The sequence below is a fragment of the Ailuropoda melanoleuca genome, chromosome 8, assembly GCF_002007445.2.
Source record: "Ailuropoda melanoleuca isolate Jingjing chromosome 8, ASM200744v2, whole genome shotgun sequence".
Taxonomy (NCBI): domain Eukaryota; kingdom Metazoa; phylum Chordata; class Mammalia; order Carnivora; family Ursidae; genus Ailuropoda; species Ailuropoda melanoleuca.
The window spans coordinates 77,326,475-77,349,723 of NC_048225.1; the positions used below are offsets into that span (position 1 = coordinate 77,326,475).

General features: G+C 38.7%; 1 protein-coding gene across 1 annotated transcript in view; it reads right to left on the bottom strand.

Moving 5' to 3' along the window:
• The window catches only part of SLC9C2 (solute carrier family 9 member C2 (putative)), a 104,189-nt gene that overhangs the window by 49,225 nt on the left and 31,715 nt on the right, over positions 1–23,249 (bottom strand). Inside the window, exons 10-13 of the mRNA XM_034666750.1 lie at positions 16,238–16,319; positions 12,680–12,846; positions 12,019–12,120; positions 901–998 (exon numbers count right to left, since the gene is read on the bottom strand). Of these exons, the coding sequence (XP_034522641.1) occupies positions 901–998; positions 12,019–12,120; positions 12,680–12,846; positions 16,238–16,319 (449 nt within the window). The remainder of the gene's footprint in view (positions 1–900; positions 999–12,018; positions 12,121–12,679; positions 12,847–16,237; positions 16,320–23,249) is intronic.

Genomic DNA, 23,249 nt, shown 5'->3' on the forward strand with positions numbered 1-23,249 from the left:
AAGTGCTATACTTTTGGGTCATATAAGAAGGGAAAGTTTATTAAAAAGGTTTATTAAAAATGCTGTGTCCTGAGCCTCTGTACTCATCCACCCACCCGCCCATGGTCAGGTACAGGGAACCCCTGCTGCTTCTGTTCTTGGAACCATTCTTGACTTGAGATAGAGCATAATTAAAGCTTCTCCAGACCCGTTCTTTGGAGTTCAGAATCAAGCTCCCCTTTGTCAGGCCTTGCCTAGCTCCAGCCTCTCCAAGGCCCTGAAGGCCCTACTCTTCCCAAACTTTAGGAACTGATGTTAGATCTCCCAGATAGATCACCAGACTGCTGAAATGTTAACTATCATCTGGAAGGATTTCCTATCATTGTTGCTCCCCACGAGCTTTGTCTTGGATCATCCATTAAAGAATGCTTGCCAGGACTATAACCAGATATAGACATAGCTCCAAGATACTTGAACTTTTCCCATCAAATTTGATTGCATCTCCCAGGTCCATCAGTTGGGCCAGTTCCTTCAAGGCTTTGTCCACCTGACTAATGGCAGGCTCCAGGCTTCCCTACCTACCCTATCCAGTAACTTAGCAAATATGATACAAAGAAAAGATAAATATTATATGAAATTACATAGGTTTTCTTTCATGGCTCCCCTAGTCTCTTATCTAATTCCACTGTAGTCAGATCTTCCTCCAGAATCTCCTAATGACACCAAAATTATGAACTTTCAGGGGAAAAGATGTAAACAAGTAACATAAGAAGTAGATGGACGATGGATGGATGAACGGATAGATGAAGATAGGTGAGATAAAAAGATTCATCAATCTGGACATTTAACTCTCAGTTTGATTTTTTCCCCCATATACCCATTTGATTTTGGAAATAACAAATTAAGAAGTATTATACTTACTTTCCTTGGATGGGGCAATAGCTTTTGGTTGCACCAATTAATATCCGGGCTGCTTCTACACTGAGGATTCCATCATTACACTGCTTTTCAAAGCTACTCTAAACATACAATTTTAAATAAACATTATAAAGGACCAAATATAATATAATATAATATAACATAATATATTCTGTCTTACCTTTACTTAGTCCTCACTGTTATTATTGAATTCATTATAGGAAAATATACTTTTACCAGAAAAATCCTGTAGCAGCAAAAAAATGTCATTCAATTTAAATATTTACTGAATATTCATTTTTTGCAAAGTACTACCCTGGATGCAATAAAAGATACCAAGTTTCCTAGCTTCAGAAACTCAAAATCTATACAAGGCAAAGAGTTTTCTTCAGTAATATAAATAGCATCATAGAATCATCTTTCTTTTTTTTTTTTTTTAAAGATTTTATTTATTTATTCGACAGAGAGACAGCCAGCGAGAGTGGGAACACAAGCAGGGGGAGTGGGAGAGGAAGAAGCAGGCCCACAGCAGAAAAGCCTGATGTGGGGCTCGATCCCATAACGCTGGGATCACGCCCAGAGCCGAAGGCAGCCGCTTAACCGCTGTGCCACCCAGGCACCCCCATAGAATCATCTTTCTGCAGCAGGATAGTGCAAAGTATTAATTCAAAGGTTAACTAATCATCTCAACCTCTTAAAGACCTACCAAGAGAGAAAAGTAAATTGTGTTCCTTTTTTTTCCCTTTTTGCCAGGTTTATTGTGATATAATTGGCATATAACATTGTGTAAGTTTAAGGTGTACGATGTGATGATTTGATACACTCATATACATTGCAAAATGGTTACCATGATAAAATTAGTTAACACATCTATTACCTCACATAATTACAACTTTTTTGTGTGTAATTTAAGATACAGTCTCTCAGCAACTTTCAAGTATATAATATAGAATTGTTATAGTCACCATGCTGTATATTAGAGCCCCAGAACTAATTCATCTTATAACTGAAAGTTTGTACACTTTGATTAACATCTCCTCCCTTTCCCCTACCTCCCAACCCCAGAAACCACCATTTCATTCTGTTCCTATGAGTTTGGCTTTTTCTTTAGATCCCACACATAAGTGAAATCATATAATATTTGTCTTTCTCTGTCTGACTTATTTTACTGAGCATAATGCCCTCAAATCACAAATGGCTGTTCTGTGGTTGAATAATATTACATTAGATAGATGATTGACAGATAGATAACATTTTGTTTACTCATTCATCAGTGGACACTTAGATTGTTCCCATTTCTTGGCTATTGTGAATAATGCTGAAAGAAATATGGGAGTACAGAGATCTCTTTGAGATCCTATTATCATTTCCTTCTGATGCAGACCAAGAAGTGGGGTTGCTAGAATATATGATAGTCCTAGCTTTGATTTTTTGAGGAATCTTTACATCATTTTCTGTAGCGACTGTACCAATTTGTATTCCCACCAACAGTGCACAAGAGTTCCCTTTTCTCCACATCTTAGCCAACATGTATCTCTTGTTTTTTGGGAGATAGTCAGTCTAACAGATGCGATGTGATATCTTATTATACTTTTTTTCAAGTTTTTATTTTAGTCACCCGGCGGTCATCACAAGTGCATTCCTTAATCCCCATCACGTATTACATTCTTCTCCCCAACGACCTCCCCTTGGTTTGTTCTCTATAGTTCTGTTTCTTGGTTTGTCTCTATTTCTCTCTATTTTCCCTTGGCTTGTTTTGTTTCTTAAATTCCATGTATGAGTGAAATTATATGGTATTTGTCTTTCTCTGACTCACTTACTTCACTTAGCATTATACTCTCCATCTCCATCCATGTTGTTGCAACATTGTACCACTTCTTTATCTATTCATCAATCAATGGACATTTGGGCTGCTTCCATATTTTGGCTATTATGAATAACATTACTATAAACATAGGGGTGCCTGTATCCCTTTAAATTAGGGGTTTCGTATTCTTTGGGTAAATACCCAGTAGCATGATTCCTGGATCAGAAGGTGGTTCTGTTTTTACGTTTTGAGGAACCTCCATACTGTTTTCCACAATGGCCACACCAGTTTGCATGACCACCAACAGTGTAAGAGTGTTCCCCTTTCTCCACATCCTCACCAACACCTGTTGTTTCCTGTGTTGTTGATTTTAGCCATTCTGACAGGTGCGAGGTGATATCTCTCTGTAGTTTTGATTTGCGTTTCCCTGATGATCAGCGATGATGAGCATCTTTTCATGTATCTGTTTGCCATCTATATATCTTGCTTGGAGAGGTGTCTGTTCATGTCTTCTGTCCCATTTTTAATTGGATTATTTGTTTTTTGGGTGTTGAGTTTTAGAAGTTCTTTATATATCTTGCATATTAACCCTTTATCCGATAACGTCATTTGCAATATATCTTCTTCCATTCCGTAGGTTGTCATTATAGTTTTGATTAGCATTTCCCTGATGATTAGTTGAGTACCTCTACATGTGGTTGACCATTTGTATGTCTTCTTTGGAAAAATGTCTATTCAGGTCCTCTTCCTATTTTTAATCAGATTATTTGGGGGTTTTTTCTATTGACTTTTATGAGTTTCTTATATTTTTTGGATATTATCCTCTTATCTGACATATGGTTTGCAAATAATTTCTCCCGTTCTATAGGTTGCCTTGTCATTTTGTCGATTGTTTATTTTACTGTCCAGAAACTTTTTTAGTTGCAGTTGTTTCTGTTGCATGTGTCTTGGGTAATATATTTAAAAATTCGTTGTTAAGACCAATGTCAAGGAGCTTTTTCTTTGTTTTCTTCTAAGAGTTTTATGTTTCAGGTTTTTTTTTAAAGATTTTATTTATTTATTAGAGAGAGAGAGAGCACAAGCAGGGGGAGCTGCAGGCAGAGGGAGAAGCAGGCTCCCCACTGAGCAAAGAGCCCAATGCAGGACCCAATCCCAGGACCCCAGGATCATGACCTGAGCCAAAGGCAGATGCTTAACCAACTGAGGGACCCAGGCATCCCTGGTTTCAGTCTTATATCTAAATCTTTAATCCATTTTGAGTTAATTCTGTGAGTGGTATAAAATAGAGGCCCAATTTCATTCTTTTGCATGTGAATACCCAGTTTCCCACAATTTATTGAAAACACTAACTTTTCCTCATTGGTATTTTCACTCTCTTGTCAAATATTAGTTGACCATACATGCATGGGTTTATTTTTGGGGTCTCAATTCTGTTTTGTTGGTCTGTGTGTCTGTTTTTATGCCAGTACTATACTGTTTTGGTTACTATAGCTTTGTAGTATAGTTTGAAATCGGGAAGTGTGATGCCTCCAGCTTTGCTCTTTCTCAAAATTGCTTTGGCTATTCACGTTCTTTTGTGGTTTCATACACATTTTTGGATTGTTTATTCCATTTTTGTGAAAATGGCCATTGGTATTTTGATAGAGATTTCATTGAATATATAATGGTTTTAGGTAATATGGGCATTGTAACAATATTAATGCTTCTGATCCATGAACATATCTTTCCACTTAATTGTGTCTTTTCAATAACTTTCATCAGTGTCTTATAGTTTTCAGTGTATAGATATTTCACCTCTGTGGTTAAATTTATTTCAAAGTATTTTATTGGTTTTGATGCTATTGTAAATGAGATTATTTTCTTTAATTCTATATCATAGAATTCATTGTTAATGTATTTAAATACAACTGATATTTGTATGTTGATTTTGCATTCTGCAACTTTACTGAATTCGTTTATTAGTTTTAACAGTTTTTGGTGGACTCCTTAGGGTTGATTTTTTTTTTCAAGATTTTATTCATTATTTGAAAGAGAGAGAGTGAGAGAGTATGAGTGGGCTGGGCGGGGGGCAAAAGGAGAGGGAGAAGCAGACTCCCCACTGAACAGGGAGCCTTATGCGGGGCTCCAACACAGGACACTGAGATCCTGGCCTGAGCCAAAGGCAGACGTTCAACCAACTGAGCCACCCAGATGCCCCTCCTTAGGGTTTTCTATATAGAAGATTATGTCATCTGCAAATAGAGACAGTTTTATTCCTTCCTTTCTGATTTGGATGCCTTTTCTTTCTTTTTTTTTTTTTCTTTTTTTGTCTGATTGCTCTGACTAGGACTCCTAGTACTATGTTGAATAGGAATGGTAAGAGTGGGCATCCTTGTCTTGTTCTTCATCTTGGAAGAAAGTTTTCAACTTCTCACCATTGAGTATGATGTTAGCTGTGGATTTGTTGCATATGGCCTTCATTATACTGAGGTATGTTTCTTCTATACACAATTTGCTGAGAGTTTTTATCATGAAAGGTGTAGAATTTTGTCAAATGCTTTTTCTGCATCTATTGAGAAAATCATATGATTTTTATTCTTCATTCTACCAATGTGGTGTTTGATTTGTGGATATTGAACCATCCTTGCATCCCAGGGATAAATCCCACTTTATCACGGTGCATGATCCTTTTAATGTGCTGTTGATTTCATTTGCTAGTATTGTGTTGAGAATGTTTGCATCCGTATTTTTCAAGGGTGTTGACTTGTATTTATCTTTTCTTGTAGTGTCCTTATCTGGCTTTTGGGTATCAGGATAAATTTAATCCCATAAAATGAGTTTGGGAGTGTTCTCTCAATTTTTTTTTTATAATTTTCTTTTTTTTTTTTAAGATTTTATTTATTTATTCAACAGAGATAGAGACAGCCAGTGAGAGAGGGAACACAAGCAGGGGGAGTGGGAGAGGAAGAAGCAGGCTCATAGTGGAAGAGCCTGATGTGGGGCTCGATCCCATAACGCCGGGATCACGCCCTGAGCCGAAGGCAGACGCTTAACCGCTGTGCCACCCAGGCGCCCCTCTTCTTTCAATTTTTTGAAAGACTTGGAGGATTGACATTAATTTCTTCTTTAAAACATTTGGTACGGGGTGCCTGGGTGGCTCAGTTGGTTAAGTGTCTGACTCTTGATTTCAGCTTAGGTCATGATCTCAGGGTCATGAAATTGAGCCTCACATCAGGCTGCATGCTCAGTAGGGAATCTGCTTGAGATTCTCTCCCTCTCCTTCTGCCTTTCCCCTGCTCACTCTTTCTCCCTCTCTCTCTCTCAAATAAATAAATAAAAATCTTTTAAAAAAATGTTTGTTAGAGCTCACCAATGAAACCATCTGGTCCTGTGCTTTTCTTTGTTGGGAGGTTTTTATTTTTTATTATTATTTAAATTTGAGTTAGTTAACATATAGTGTAGTATTAGTTTCAGGAGTAGAATTTAATGTTTCGTCAGTTGCATACAACACCTAGTGCTCATCCTAACAAATGTCCTCCTTAATGTCCATCACTCACTTATCCCATCCCCCCACCCACCTCCTCTCCAGCAACCCTGTTTGTTCTCTATAGTTAAGACTCTTTTATGGTTGCCTCCTTCTCTGTTTTTATCTTATTTTTTCTTCCTTTCCCCTATGTTCACCTGTTTGGCTTCTTAAACTCCACATATGAAATAATATGATATTTGTCTTTCTCTGACTGACTTACTTTGCTTAGCATAATACATGTCACTGCAAATGGCAAATTTCATTCTTTTTGATGGCTGAGTAATATTCTATTGTATATATATACCACATCTTCTTTATCTATCCATCAGTTGAGGGACATCTGGGCTCTTTCCATAATTTGGCTATTGTGGATATTGCTGCTGTAAACATTGGGGTGCAGGTTCCCCTTCAAATCAGCATTTTTGTATCCTTTGGATAAATAGTACTACAATTACTACGTCTAGGGTAGTTCTATTTTTAAATTTTTGAGGAACCTCCACACTGTTTTCCAGGGTGGTTGCACCAGTTTGCATTCCCACCAACAGTGTAAGAGGGTTCCCCTTTCTCTGCATCCTTGCCAACATCTGTTGTTTCCTAAGTTGTTAATTTTAACCATTCTGACAGGTGTGTGGTGGTATCTCACTGTGGTTTTGATTTATATATATGCTGTAGGACCTGAGGAGCCATTTTAAGCAGGAAGGTGGTATAGTCCTATTTGTCTTTTAGATAAGTCACTGTGATTTAATGATGGAAATATTGGAGGTAGGAAGACCAGTTGAAGGTTATTATTTAGGCAAGAAGTTATAATGTCCTAAATTAATAGACACAAGAATGGAAAGGGGTATAGTTGACAAATATTTGGAATGGTAAGATTGATAGAACTTGGAGGGAGAAAGAGGATTGGCATGAGTGATCATGGGGTAATGAGTCCATTCACTGAGACCAGGAATACAAGATCAGGTTTTAGATGAGTTCAGTGGAGACTTAGGTACCAGTGATATGTCTGAGATATGTCTAACCACAGTTGAATTTATGAGTCTAAAGACGTGGTACTGAGAGTTTTGGAAGGAAAAATACAGATTTGAGGAGCATCCATGGGTAGCGTTAAAACTATGAATGCAGCTGAGAACAAGGATGGATAGATTATAAGGTAAGAATGATAGAGAGAGTTAACTCTTCTAAGGAAAACTAAGATTAAAAAGATAAAAAGAAAAGGAGGAGTTCGTGGAAGGGACCAAAAGGGAAAGGGGTCACAAAAATAGGAGGAATGCCAGTAGAGGGCACTCTCAGAAAAGCCATTAAAAGACAGCATGGAGATGGGGAAGCCTGAGTGGCTCAGACAGTTAAAAATCTGATTCGTGATTTTGATTTAGGCTGGGACTGAGACCATGTCAGTCTCCATGCTCAGTGGGGAGTCTGCATGAGGATTCTCTCCTTCTCTCTCTTCCCGTCCCCCTGATCACACTCTCCCTCTCTCTCTCTCTCAAATAAATAAACAAATCTTAAAAAAACAAAAACAAAAACAAAGACAACATGGAGAGGTGCCTGGATGGCTCTGCTGGTTAGCGTTGGACTCTTGATCTCACCTCAGGTCTTGATCTCAGGGTTATGAGTTCAAGTCCCGTGTTGGGCTCCACACTAAGCATGGAGCCTACTTTAAAAAAAAAAAAAAAAGACAACATGGGAGTGGGTCACTACATGGGATTGTTAGTTTAAAAAAAGTAAATGTGGTGGGTCAATATGACAATGGCCCCAATGTATCCATGTCTTCCTGTGTCCATGTCTCCTTGCAACTGACATTACTACTTCTCCCAAGAAAGGGAGTCTACCTCTTCACACATTGACTCTGGGCTAGCTTGGTAATCTCCTTTAACTCATAGAATGGGAGTAAAAATGGTGTTATTCAAGTTCCAGAATGTAGGATTTAGAGGCCTTGCAGCTTCTCCTTTTCCCCCATTGGAATCCACCATACTGAGAAGAAACCCAGTCCACTCTACTGGAAAATAGAAGGCCATATAGAAGACAACCAAAGTGCTCTGAAAGACAACCAGCATCAACTGCCAAATCTGTGAATGAGGACATTCTGGACCCTCCAGTCCCACTGAACTATGAGATGACCACAGAAACATGAATGTTCCCAGCCAAGACCCATGACAGAATCATCCAGATTGCCAACCCACAGAACTATGAGAAATAATAAGCCATCGTTTTAAGCCAGTAAGTTTGGGGCTGGTTTGATATACAGCAAAGGCTAGTCAAAACAGAAATCAGTACCAATTGTGCAGAGCCTCCATAACAAAGGGGTAAAACATGTGACATTAGCTTTGGGAGTTGGGGGTGAGTTGAGTCAGAGAGCAGTGCAAAAACTAGTTTAAGGGGCCAGAGGGAGGCAGCCATGCTAATGAAGAGGCACCACAATGGGCAATATTGTCACCTGAGGCCACTTGGAAGGTGGGAAACGTGCCCAATGAACTTATGAATCTGGCTGCTATTTCTAGATTTCTAATATTCTAAAAATATTAAAACAGGGGCGCCTGGGTGGCACAGCGGTTAAGCACCTGCCTTCGGCTCAGGGCGTGATCCCGGCATTATGGGATCGAGCCCCACATCAGGCTCCTCCGCTATGAGCCTGCTTCTTCCTCTCCCACTCCCCCTGCTTGTGTTCCCTCTCTTGCTGGCTGTCTCTATCTCTGTCGAATAAATAAATAAAATCTTTTAAAAAAATAAATAAAAATAAAAAGTAAAAATATTAAAACAGTCAACTGTTTAAGCTACTTATGATAAAGTATGGGAAAAGCGAGAGAAACCAAAGAGAAACAGTTTACTCAGCAGCAGAAATTAGAGAAAATATAGAGTCCATGATTTGCCAGGTTGCAAACTAAACTTGTTTCTCATCTGCAGTCTCTCCAGCGGGCAAAAGATCTAAAAGTAAAGATCAAATCTTGAGTGCTGACAGTAAAATATGGCCTCAGGTTCAAGAGCAAATGAAGGGTGTTCCTGAAGACCCTTTGCTAAGACCACTGAAAGATTAAAGCTGGCACTCAGTGGCCCATCTGAAAAGGAATTGTGGAGTAGACTATTGAAAATACACACGTTTTTAAGGAAATTGTACCAGGTTGGACTAAAAAAGACAGAAATTATTCTAAATGAATAGAAACATCCCAAGGTTCTATTGACAGAAATCAGGCTGAGAAGGCTAGTCAGCTACAAACATAGATTATTTCCTACTGAAATATAAAGAATGAGGTGCTCTGGTGCATATTCCCAGCTGGATTTCAGAATTGCCATGGACCAGTGATTAATAAGTGCTTCCTGTTATTCCCCTTTGTGAACAGAAGTGTCTGTTGATTGGCACTAAATGTTGGGGAGTGGGGTGGGAGACAGAAAACTTGTTTCTTAGTTCATAGGTCTCTGGATCAAGAGGAATCATACTTAAAGAGATGCAGTCAATGAGCCTCAGCATGTCTAGACCAAATGCAGATCATGAGATACTGGACTTTGAGTCTGGTACCATAATAGGACGAAGCTTGGTATGTGTGTGTGTGGGGGGGGCTCTTAGAAAAGGATGAGTGTATTTTGTTTATAAGAGGGATATAAATATTTGTGGCCAGTGAGAACACTGTGATATATATTAAATATTGTTATATCTTAATTTGTTTTCCTTTTCTTTTTTTCTTTTTCTCGTATCTAAATGAGAAGATGCATGTTAGCTAAACCTACCATGGTAATCATTTCACAATATATGTAAATCAAACCATGACACTGTATACATGAAACTTATACAGCAATGCATGACAATCATTACGCAATAAAACTGGGTGGGGGAAAGCATCCAAGAAAAAACAAGCAAACAAAAATATGGTCACAAATTCTTTGCATCTGTTACCATTGAGAGATTGGGTCTGTTGCCCCAACCTTTGAATTAACATGGCCTTATTTACAAGTCGGGTAGTAGGGTACCAACTCTTGGCTGAATGCCTCAGTTTATTTTTATGTGGCCTCTCATTCTTCGGAGGCAAGCTTCCTCACATGATAATCACAGGTACTTCTTCAAAGTAGAAGGTGGAAGCTGTAAATCTTTGCAAAGCATAGGCCCCAGAACATCCCCAAAGTCACTTCTGAAACATTTTATTGGTCAAAACAAGACACGAAAACAGCCCAAATTCAATGAGATAGGTGTAGCAGGCAGAGATACAGGCACCACCTCTTAATAGGTGGCTCTAAAAAAACTTGTGACCATACTATACTGCTCTGGGCAAGAAACTTCCAAACTGCGAATATTTTAAATTAAGTTTAGAAATGCTTTAAAAAAAGGAAATTAGTATTAATATTTTTGTATTAAGGAAATACGTTCTTTAAAAGAAAAAAATAGAAGAGAAGAAGGAATTTATAGGTTAAAAGAGACTTAAAGGGCATATCCTTTAATTACAATGTAATTGTAATTATACAAATTCAATTTAAAAATATAAACTGTGAAGAGTGCCTGAGTGGCTCAGTCGGTAAAGGGTCCGACTCTTGATTTTGGCTCAGGATGATGATATCTCAGGGTCATGATCTCAGGGCTGTGAGATCAAGCCCCATGTTGGGTTCTATGCTCAGTGGGGAGTCTACAAGAGAATCTTTCTCTCCCTCTCCCTCTGCCCCTCCTTCCTCTTGTGCTCTCTCTTTTTTTCTCTTTCTCTAAAAAATAAATAAATCTTAAAATATATGTATGTAAACTGTGAAAATACACATTGATCACATTAACAAGACAATTGGAAATTTGATCACTGACTTGATATTTGATGTTTTAAGGAACTATTATTAATTTCTAGGTACCATATTAATATTTTACTATGTTTTTTAAAAGACTTTACATTTTTGAGATGCATACTGAAGTATTTACAGATGAAATAATATTACATCTGGGATTTGATTCAAAATAGTATAGAAGGTAGAGTAGTGAATGAGGCTGCAGATGGGACAGGGTTAGTCATGTTGGTTTTTAAGCCTGGGCAATGGGTACATAGGGACTCATTACAGTGTTATATCTACTTTTGTCTATGTTAAAAATTCTTCATAATAAGTTTTAAAATAAAATGTTAAAAAATGGACTCGGCATAATGAATATATGGGCATGTTTTTGTGTATTTGTAATATTGAAATAAAATGTGTCCTATTAGACTATAACCTCAATTTAAAATGTGCAATTTGGTAAGTTGACTTAAACTTGATTTTACCTAGTAATCTTTCTAACTTTTAATATAAGTTATATAAGTTATATAGTGATATATAAAAATATTTATTTAAAAATACAATCTTCCTTATATTAAAACATTTAATCTTAAATCTTAAATATTTTAAGAGAATTTTTGATTCATTAGTTTTATTTTAATGTATTAGATTGCAAGAGTTAAAAAAAACACTTAAGAGAATTTTATATAAAAGAAACTAAAATACTTTAAATTTATAAAATTTATAAAAATTTATAAAAAATTCATAAAACAGATGCAAAGAAATATTTGAAGATGTTTAGTTAAATAAGTACGTAAATGGCACCAAATATTATTCAAAGACCCCTCAAAAGTGAACTGCTAAAAATTACTAGACTTAGAATCAGAATAATAAGATTTGTGACTTGAACTTAAACCCAGGACATTTATTGTTATTTTTTAACTTTAATAAAGCAAACAAATTTTAATAACTAATAGGCTATCAAAAGATGAAAAAATATTTTTTCTAGTCACCCGAAAGCCTTATGTAAGAAATAAGAACCTTGCAAGAATTAAAAATAAATAAATAAAAAGCAGATTATGTGACCTGTACCAACCATTTGTATTATAGCCACATGCAATCTGGCTTCTTCTATTAAAACTTCTTCTGTTGGGGACTCCTCCTTTTTGTTATCATGTGAAACATGACAAGCATCAGACTAGGTTTAAAAACATAAGGAGACAAAGTTCAAAATAAGCTAAAATATACAGGAGCTGCCAAACACTTCACTCAAAAAGATTCCAATAACTCAAATCAGAATTGCTAAAATGAAGGGCTATGTATAACTGGATTCCTTTTCCATATGAGAAATGTTGCTTTTAATCATGGTAACAATTCATTTGGGGAGATCTGCAAGTCAGATTCTCCCCCAAACTTGTCTATGCTTGACTGCTCTCTGAAGCAACCTGTGTTTTCTGCTTTTTATAATCACATGAGGACAGACTGTTCAGCTCCTCAAACGGTTGGAAACATCAGCTTGGCAGAGGCCATTCATAGTTACTAAATCAGCCGGTGCATAAAAACACCAATTCCCCTGTATTTGGCAAATAACCTAGATAACCAAGGGCTTCTCTTTAGAGAGAATCCAAAGTCTTTTCACCAAGATAGCAAAGCTAGTAAATATATTCCCCTTCTCAGTTTTCTGACATTTCATTAGCAAGAGAGGCAGACCCAGGAGAGAAGGAAGACTATTTTTTTTTTGCCAGGTATCAACTCACAGGAATGTTGTATTCAATCTTTGTTTTTTCTTCTACCAAGGTCCAATTAACATTCGTCAAAATTTTTTCTGTTTTGAATAGTGTTATTGTGTTCTGTATTATCTCCTGAATGTGCTTAATGGCATTTTGCATGGCCATTTGCCTTGGGAGGGAAATAGCACACAAACCTGTAACCAAAAAAAAAAAAAAAAAAAAGCAAGGGTCTTAATAGAATACAGTGAAGACTGCAAGAAGAGGCAAAATCCTGAAAGATGTAGTGAAATCTTGTTGCTGCTGTGAATCACCTGCACAGCCAAACAATAGTGCTTAGAGCAAGGACAACCTTTGGTCCAAAATTTTCCAAAAATTACCCAACTATCTGTTTCTTCCAGCTGTAGAGCTCTGCTTTTTCTGACTCAACTGCTAAGGAATGCTTCATTATTTACCTTTCATTCACGTTAGCTAGAGACGTGACTTGCTACTTCCAGGTCCCCAATCAGTATTTCTCAAAGTGTAGGAAACTACTTGCGTCTTCTGCAGGTAGGAAGGCTGCCTATTGAACTATGCAAATTCCTTGGCTCCACCTCATACTTAGACAACCAGATGGGCCTTGGAATTTGCATTTGAACAATTTCTCCAACTGATTCTTATAAAAATTTTTTAAATTTAAAATATAAAGGTCACTGCAATAGAGATCCCTCAAATTTAGTGTATCTGTTTCCTGGCCAGCAAATCTACATGTTCCAAAAATTGTAACCATTTGTATTTTCTTGAGGTATGAATTTGAAGTTATAGCTATGAGGCTCACTCACCAAAAAGAAGAATTTTTTTTTTAAAGATTCTATTTATTCATTCCACAGAGAGAGAGAGAGAGCACAAGCAAGGGAAGCAGCAGCTGGAGGGAGAGGGAGAAGCAGGGATCCTGATGTGGGGCTTGACCCCAGGACACTGGGATCATGAGCTGAGCCAAAGGCAGATGCTTAACCCACTGAGCCACCCAGGTGCCCCCCAAAAGAATTTAATTAGTGAATGAACTTAGTCTGCTTACTTGGAATTCCATCTCGATAAAATTATTCTCTCTTCATAATTGCACATGAAAGTTCTCATAAAGAGTTAAAATGAGTTCTAAATGTTTAGCTTAACTTTACTGCATTCTTGACAGGACACTGTGTGTAATGATATTTGAAATTTTCAGGATCCCAAAGGTCTGGAAGTATATTCCTCTTGATTTACTGTGGTCCAGAGCAAAGATGCATTTGACTATAGGCTGAAGTTAGAAGTTCTCAGCTTTAGATTCAAAATTCCCAGGGTTAAGACCACACAAGAAGACATTTTTCTCATTTGCCTAATTATATCCTACCCATACGACGGAGCAACAGCAACTTTTCAGTTGCTCTGAGGAAACATGAGTGTATGTGGACCACTTGGTGGCACCGATACATTTGAATGAACTCCCTGTGTTTAAGATGATCCTGGAAGAGTATGAGGAGGGAATCTCTTAAAGCCTTAGACTAGACAGAAGTAGTTGGTTTGAAACTCTTACTGATAAAACTCAACTCTGCCATGTATTAAATGTGTGCCACACAGTATTTCTAGAAAGGATGAACATGGTGGATTCTGAGAGGAGAAAGACCTTATTATATACTTTTGTTTTATAATGAAAAAATTTGAGGTTTAGCTACAACAATAAAAAAAAATTGGGGAGGGGTGCCTGGGTGGCTCAGTTTGTTAAGCATCCAACTCTTGATTTTAGCACAGGTCATGATCTCATGGTCTTGAGATTGAGCTCCCTGTCAGGCTCCATGCTGAGTGTGAAGCCTGCTTGGGATTCACCCCCCCTCTCCCTCTGCCCCTCCGCCTTGCTCTCTCACACACACACACTCTCACTCTCTCAAAAATACATACATACATACATACATACATACATAAAACTTTAAAAATTTTTGCAAGGGAAGAAAAAGAGAAGAAAAAAAATATAACCATGATAGTAAAGCCCCTGGTTGATTTGCCTTTGAGTGTCAGAACGAGGAATCACAAGAAAAGAAGCATGGGAGAAATCCAGAAGTTATATCCTAAGCAAAGAGAATGGAGTGGGTCTGGATCCCTGGGAGTCAAAGGGATTGGTGGGAAGGGGTGTGAGAAAGGCTTCAAAGATCAAATTAACTTCATTCATGCTCCAGTGTAGACTTTTGCTGACAAAGCGTAACTTTCTACTGAGAAAAAGAACAAATCCATAGCTGGGGGAAAAGGAGAGCTACCAAAAATTTGCCCCATTTACTAGCTCAGTTTACCTATTGGAGCCCTAGGGTTTGAGGGGGGCAGTAATAGGATGCTCTACTACAGTTTTTGTGGGGTGCAGTTTTAGAAATGGGCATGACTGTGAAAAAAACATAGGCAGAGAGGTGATGTCTCTCATGGGTAGGATAGGGTAAATTCACCCTATCCTTTCCTTGTTTAGAAGAACTCTCTTTCAACATCATCCTTCCATTGACCTCTCACTAGTTCCATGCTTTCCAAGAAACTTTCTGATTACTAGTTTTGTTTATCAAGGAAATTGGTATTTAGAGGTAAACATCCTGAATAATGATCACAATTATTTCAGACATAGAAATAAATCATCCTCATTATAAATTAATAAATTGATTTTTTGCTTTATCCACATTTTCCTGTGAGTGCAGCATATGTAAATCTCCAGCAGTCTGATCAATTCCAGATATACTGAAAGAATCACACACTTGCAGAGCTAAAGACCAGGCCATGGGATATTGAGTGATACTAAGGCCCTATTCTAAGACTTTGTGTAATCCCACCCAGCCTTCTCCAACCCCGGTTGACTCTACTGCCACCAATTATCTTATCCTAGATTTCTCTATTGACCATGTGTCTATGTGTGATTTTATCATATTTATGCATTTTATTATTAATGGCCTCAAATGTCTTCTGGAAATAGGCAACTGTGACACAGCTTACTGACTGTCTCCCAATATCCATTCTCCCCTTCTTCTTTTACCAACTGAATCTCCAAGTTTTGGCTGAGCACATGGTCAACCAGATAGGGATAATATTTCATAGCGTCTTTTACCCATGCATGTCAATGTGACCAAATTCTGGCCAATGGAATGTGAGTGGTAATGATACATACAATTTCTAGACTGTGCACTTAAAAAGAAGCTGCTCTTTTACCCTGCATTGCCACCTATCTCCCCATTTCCCCTCTCTCGTTAGTTGGACTGAAGATATAGTGGTAGTGAGCCAGCTTCTACCCTGCAGACAAGAACAAAACCCCAGGGAGTAGAGGAGGAAACAAAAGAGAAGGAGAACCATCCCACTCTTTTGGACATTTTGATGGAAGGGAAAAGAAAGTACTCTATCTTGTTTAATCCACTGTGAGTGTGGTTTCTGTTAAACTGGCTGAACCAATATCCCAATTAATACAGCATCTATAAATAATGAGTGAATGAAAATGAATATTTCATAATCAGTTCCTTGAACTCCATAAGAAATGTCCCCACCCCCCCCAACAATAATCTAGTTGCATTATTCTCCCCAGTTAATTAATGAAAGATAGATATACTTTACCTAATGTCCTGGCTGAATGAGTCATCATGTATGAATTTATTCCCATAGTCATTAGTGATATTACCTGTACATACAATATAAACTAAAAAACAAAACACACAAATAGTTAGAACCAAAAAATGAATAAGTTCTCCAAAGGGAATCATTGTTCAACTAACCACCAACAGCAAAATTCTATCTTAATCCACATTTTTAAATCCTGCTTCTGATAAGTAAATTGAGGCAGAAGGGTTGTTTTGTGGACACTGCTTGAATATAATACACTGAAACAGAAACTAGTTTTCAATGTGAATGAGAAAAGAGTTTATAATTTCTGGGAGGGATAAGAACACTGATCAAAGAGCTCTCCACCATTGCTGCTTTCAGCAGGAGCCTTGCAAACCCAGCGAGGTGATAAGCATCACAGATATGGCTCTGGAGCCTGCAGGGCCGGGGAGAAACCCAGCAACTGCAGGCAGTGGTGCACAACGGGGATGGGAAAGGGTATCTTCCACCAGCATTTACTACAGCTACTCAGGAGGCTCTGAAGAAACCTGCAGGAATCATGGTGGGGTCTGGAGAGGCACCGTGCAAAAGCAAAAACACAGCCACTTTGGTAGGTCTTAGCTCTGCCACTTACTAGCCATATAATTTGGAATCAGTTGACTTAACCATTCTGAGCCTCGGTGTCCTTCACTAGAAAATGGAGTTAACAGCAGTATGTCCTTTGGACAGTGTTTCCCGTATTTGACTAATAACATTAGGCACCTGAAGTACTTCTGAAAGATACCAACTTCCAGGTTTCTTCCCTGCAGATTCTGATTGTGTAGGTCTGGGGTGGCACTAAAGGGATGGTGTAACATCAGATAGATTTGGGAAATACTGTTAAGTGATATTAAATGTTAGTTAGCATTTCGTTGACTTGGTTTTAGGCTGATTCCTTGAATAGAAGAAAATTGAAGGAGCTCAAATGTTGGTTATGATACTTTTCCTTTGGGGCATGAAAAGACCCCAAATCTTGACAAAACCACAGGTTCGTTTGAACTCCAAATTAATTCCTGCATGATGTCTATAGACAAAAAGTACAAATCCTCAGGAAAGGTGGTAGGGAATATAATACTCCATTTTAAAAAGAACTTCTTCTTTTGGGAATTAGGGCTCCTGAGTTCTTTCCCCAACATGCTATTCTCTTTGTTTTGATTTCTCTACACGCAAGATGGAGAGGGTGATAACTGATCCCCCAAAGAAATGGTTAAAATATTGTACTGCTGGGGTCTTCTGGAACAGAAGCAAAATGACAAAAAGAAAACCCTGATCTGGAAATCAGCCAATATCAAGAATCTCTGTACATCTACCTGCAAATTAAATTCCTTGGGAGGTGGGCAGGTGTTCTTAGTTCACATTACTTGAGTGGTTTTTCTCCCTCCAGCAGCAAGTTTGGAATTCATCTGACTGGGAGGTGGTGGGGGTGTCCTGGGGATTTCTAGCAACTTTTAGCAACTTCTCCAGCTAGCTCACACAGTATTGTCACAAATGACGAGGGGCCCTAACACTGTCAGCAGATGCAGTGGACTCTTTGGATCTTCCCTAGAATTTCAGTACCACAGATACTGCCACCACCAGATTGCCCAGAAATCCACCAGCTAGCCTATGGAGAAAAGGCTTTGAAGGAGAGTAACATTTATTGAGCTGTTGCTAAGTGGCAGGTATTTTACTAAATATCATCTCAATACTCAACTGGAAATTGAAGTTCCACAAATCTGCAAAACTTGCCCAAGGTCACCCAGCCTGTGACGGTGGAACAAGGATGTGATCCCAAGTCCATCTGATTCCCACACCATTAACCATTACTTGACTGTTGTTCTCTTTCATACTGTCAACATAAACAAACTTTCCTCTGAAAGTTCCTTTCTACTTAAAAGAATGCATTTTTCAAATCTAGTTTTTAAAATGGTTAACTTTGGGACACGGGAGAGAAGACAGTGAAGGAGTAGGAGGACCCTAGGTTCATCTTGTCCCCACAAACATAACTAGATAACTATCAAATCATTCCAAATAATCCCAGAAATCAACCTGAAAACTGACAGAACAAACTCTACAATTAAAGGAAGAGAAGAAACCACATCAAGGAAGGTAGGAAGTACAGAGAGGTGGTTTGGGGAAGAAACAGACCGTAAGTGCTGTGGAGGGGAGGGAGCCCTTGTCACAGAGAAAGGTGAGAGAGAGAGAGGCACACAGGGGAATGCACAAGGAGAACACTTCCCTAAAGCCATTGGCTGGGAAAAGAAGAGGGGCTGATTTTTGTGAGTTCTTGCAACCAGTGGGACTTAAAGACCAGCTGCCTTGGCTAGGATAGAGCCCTGATGGAGCTGCCCTACTCCTGAAGAGAAGGCAGACAAACAACCTGGGGCACATTGCATGGAAATAGCATCTGAAGAATGCCGGTGGCACACAGCAGGGAGATAATGTGCTCTTCTTTGAGCGGGTACCTGTGACGCAGGATCCATACCTCTCTCTGGAGACAAAGGAGCCAGCAGGGGCCATTTCCCTCCCCTGCCCCTCAGCATAAACACAGAGCCACCTTCAGGAGACAGCACAGTGCCCGCAGTGGCTGCCTAACATGCTTACACCAAGTCCCACCCCCCTGTGCCCTGGCACACCTGCCCTCTGTCATGTTTGCCTCTGTGCCAACATGGTCAGCCCCTTCCCCAGAAGGCCTTCAGAAATCCCTGCCCACAGCATGTCTCCTGACCAGAGTTCTGCAGGGCTTCAGTTCTAGTGGAAGTAGTATCAGGTCTCATTTAACAGGCAGACCAGAGCACACCTAGTTAAAACTCATCACGCTCTGGCCAAGGACCAAACAGTGCCCACTGCAGGCAAGGACAGCCTCTGCAGACAACTGGCCTGAAGGATACAACAGCCAAAACACAAAGGCAGAGTGCACACAACACACACCAGAGACACTCTCTGAAGTGCCAGGCCCTGGACACTCTAATATCTCTTCTTCATAAAGCCATTACTCTCATGAGCAGGAAACATAACTGGCTTTTCTAACACAGAGAAGAAGGCAGAGACTTAGACAAAATGTCAAGTTGGAGGAATTCATCCCACATGAAAGAACAAGATAAGGTCACAGCCAGAGATCTAAGCAAAACAGATATAAGTAACATGCCTGATGGAGAATGTAAAGCAACAATCATAAAGATACTCACTGGGCTTGGGAAAAAAATAGAAGATTTCAGGGAGACTCTTACCACAGAGATAATAGAGTTAAAAAAAGAATCTGTCAGAAATGAAAAATGCAATAATTGATATTGGAAACAGGCTTGAGGCAATGAGCACAAGGCTGACAGAAGCAGAGGAACAAATAAGTGATATAGAAGACAAAATAATGGAAACTAAGGAAGCTGAACAAAAGAGAGAAAGAAGAATTATGGAATATGAGAATAGACTTAGGGAACTGAGCAACTCCATCAAAAGTAATAACATTCATATTATAGAAGAAGACAGAAGTGGGGGGGCAGAAAATTTGAGAAAATAATAGCAGAAAAATTCCATAATCTGGGGAAGGAAACAAACAGTCAGTTCCAGGAGGCACAGAGAACTCCTATCAAAATCAACCAAAGTAGCCCAACATCAGGACATATTGCAACTAAATTTGCAAAATATAGTGATAAAGAAAAAAATCTGGAAAGCAGCAAGACAAAAGAAATCCTTAACTCACAAGGGAAGACCCATAAGGGTAGCTGCAGATTTCTCAACAAAAACCTGGCAAGCCAGAAGGGAGTAGCATGACATGTTCAAAGTGCTAAATGGGAAAAATCTGCAGCCAAGAATATTCTATCCAGCAAGGTTATCACTCAGAAGAGAAAGAGAGAAAATTAGTTACCCAAACAAACAAAAACTAAAAGATGGGATGCCTGGGGGGCTCAGTTGGTTAAGCATCTGCCTTTAGCTCAGGTCATGATCCCAAGGTCCTGGGATCAAGTCATGCATTGGGCTCCTTCCTCAGCAGAGAGCCTGCTTCTCCCTGTCTGCCACTCTCCCTACTTGTGCCCTCTCCCTCTCTCTCTCTGTCAAATAAATAAATAAAAGCTTACAAAAAAACAAAACTAAACTAAACCAAAGGAGTTTGTGACCACTAAACCAGCCCTGCAAGAAATATTAAAGGGGACTCTGAGTAGAAAGACCAAAAGTGACAAAGACAAGAAAGGAACAGAGAACATCTCCAGAAACAATGACAGAACAAGTAATAAAACGGCACTAAGTACTTATCTATCAATAGTTACTCTGAATGTAAATGGACTAAATGTTCCAATCAAAAGACATAGGGTATTAGAACGGATAGAAAAAACAAGACCTATCTCTATGGTGCCTACAAGAGACTGATTTTAGATCTAAAGTCACCTGCAGAGTGAAAGTGAGGGGGTGGAGAAATATTTATCATGCAAATGGACATCAAAAGAAAGCCAGAGTAGCAATATCACTAGTCAGAGTCCTTAAAAGATGTTCCTTTGGAGATGTCCCGCTTTCTTTTTTCTTTTATTGTGACCTTGTCAAAAGTCACCAGTCCAAAATGGTAGAACTTTTGGAATTGTCCTACCAAGGCCTGCAAAGGTGAAATCTTCTAGTATCCATCTTTTGAGGCTTTCTAGAAGATTTTAGGTTAAGAAGGCCACTTGAGATTTTATACTCTTCTATCTTGCATCCTGTATCCTCAAAACTAGTACCTAATCAGAAAGACTGTGTGTTTCTGTGCTTGTATTGCCCTCTGAATCTAAAACTAACCTTTCTCAGACGGATTAAAAAATATTTAGGCAATAATCTCCATTAAAATCTTTGGAGGGAAACAGAAGGAATCTTTTTCTAAGATATCAGTGCTTTTCCTCTCAGCCTCTGAACCTGGGGAAAGTACCTGGGATTCCTTTCTACCCTGGGGTGAGGAGAATAGCCTTTAATAAAGTTGATAGGAACCCCTGAGTATGGAGCTGTGACAATAACCACTTCAAAACTGCCTGCATCTATGGTGAAGAGAGGAAGAGCTGTCATTGCTGATTAGGATTATGAATGGGGGGGGGGTCATTTTAAACTTCTAGGGAACAATGGATTCACAGGACATTGTTTCTATAAAACTTAAATCTTCGTTAATTATCCCACAAAGAAAGCTCTCTGGTGACTCAGAGGCTAGGAGTTGGCCCAGTTGGGGGTGGAGGGGTAGAAGGTTGCAGCCAGGAAGCTTTGAAGGGCTGTGGGGGAAGGGTGAGATGTTCTGAGGCCTGAGGCCAACTTCATTCTGGGCTTGTGTGTTTGTGTGTTCAGTCTGGCTCTGGGCTGGATTCTGGGGAAAGATGGGCTTGCTGTTCAGGGAGGCATGAAGTTGTGCCTTAGACTAAATGATGCTTACAGTTGTGACTCTCTTCTACTCCAATGCTGTGCTGAAGAGATGGAGACTGGGCTGTGTTACAAATAAATCATTTTTTGTTGTTTTTGTTAAAACAACCAGGAAATCAAAGAATAAATTTAAAAATACATGTAAACAAATGAAAATGGAAACACAACGGTCCAAAACCTCTGGGATGCAGCAAAAGTGGTCACAAGAGGGAAGTATATAGCCACACAGCCCTACCTCAGGAAGCAAAAAATCTCAAATAAACAACCTAAATTTACACCTAAGGGAACTAGAGAAAAAACAATAAATGAAGCCTAAAGCCAGCAGGAGGAAGGAAATAATAAGGACTAGAACAGAAATAAATGATATAGAAACTTAAAAAAAAAAAAAAACAAACAGTAGAATAGATCGATGGAACCAGGAGCTGGTTCTCTGAAAAAATTAATCAAATTGATAAATCCCTAGCCAGACTTACCAAAAAGAAAAGAAAAAGGACCCAAATAAACAAAATCACAAATGAGAGAGGAGAAATTACAGCAAACACCACAGAAATACAAACAATTATGACAGAATATTATGAAAAAATTATATACCAACAAATTGGACAACCTGGAAGAAATGTATAAATTCCTAGAAACATATAAACTACCAAAACTGAAACAAGAAGAAATAGAAAACTTGAACAGGCTGATAACCAGCAAAGAAACTGAAACAGTAATTAAAAACAACAACAACAACAACAACAAAACTCCCAACAGGGATGCCTGGGTGGCTCAGTCAGTTAAGCATCTGCCCTTAGTTCAGGTCATGATCCCAGGGTCCTGGGATCGAGTCCCACATTGGGCTCCTCACTCAACAGGGAGCCTGCTTCTCCCTCTGCCTGCCGCTCCCCCTGCTTATGCTATCTCTCTCTCTCTGACAAGTAAATAAATTAAATCTTTGGGGGGGAAAAAAAAAGACTTAAAAAAAAAAATCTCCCAAAGAAAAAAGTCCAGGACCAGATAGGTTCACAGATGAATTCTACCAAACATTTAAAGAGAAGTTAATACCTATTCTTCTCAAACTATCCCAAAAAGTAGAAAAGAAAGGAAAGTTTCCAAATTCATTCTATGAGGCCAGCACTACCCTGATATCAAAACCAGATAAAGACTCCTCTAAGAAAGAAAACTACAGGCCAATATCCCTAATGAACACGGATGTAAAAATTCTCAATAAAATACTAGCAAAATGAATCCAACAGTATATTGAAAGAATCATTCACCACGATCAAGTGGGATTTATTCCTGGCCTGCAAGAGTGGTTCAGTATTCGCAAATCAATCAATGTGATACACCACATTAATAAAAGAAAGGATAAGAACTACATGACCCTTTCAATAGATGCAGAAAAAGCATTTGACAAAGTATAACATCCATTCATGATAAAAACTCTCAAGAAAGTAGGGTTAGAGGGAACATACCTCAACATAATAAAGGCCATATACAAAAAACCCACAGCTAATATCATTCATAATGGGGAAAATAGAGAGCTTTTCCTCTATGGTCAGGAACAAGACAGGGATGTCCACTCTCACCACTGTTATTCAACATAGTACTGGCAGTCCTAGCTGCAGCAATCAGAAAACAAAAAGAAATAAAAGGCATC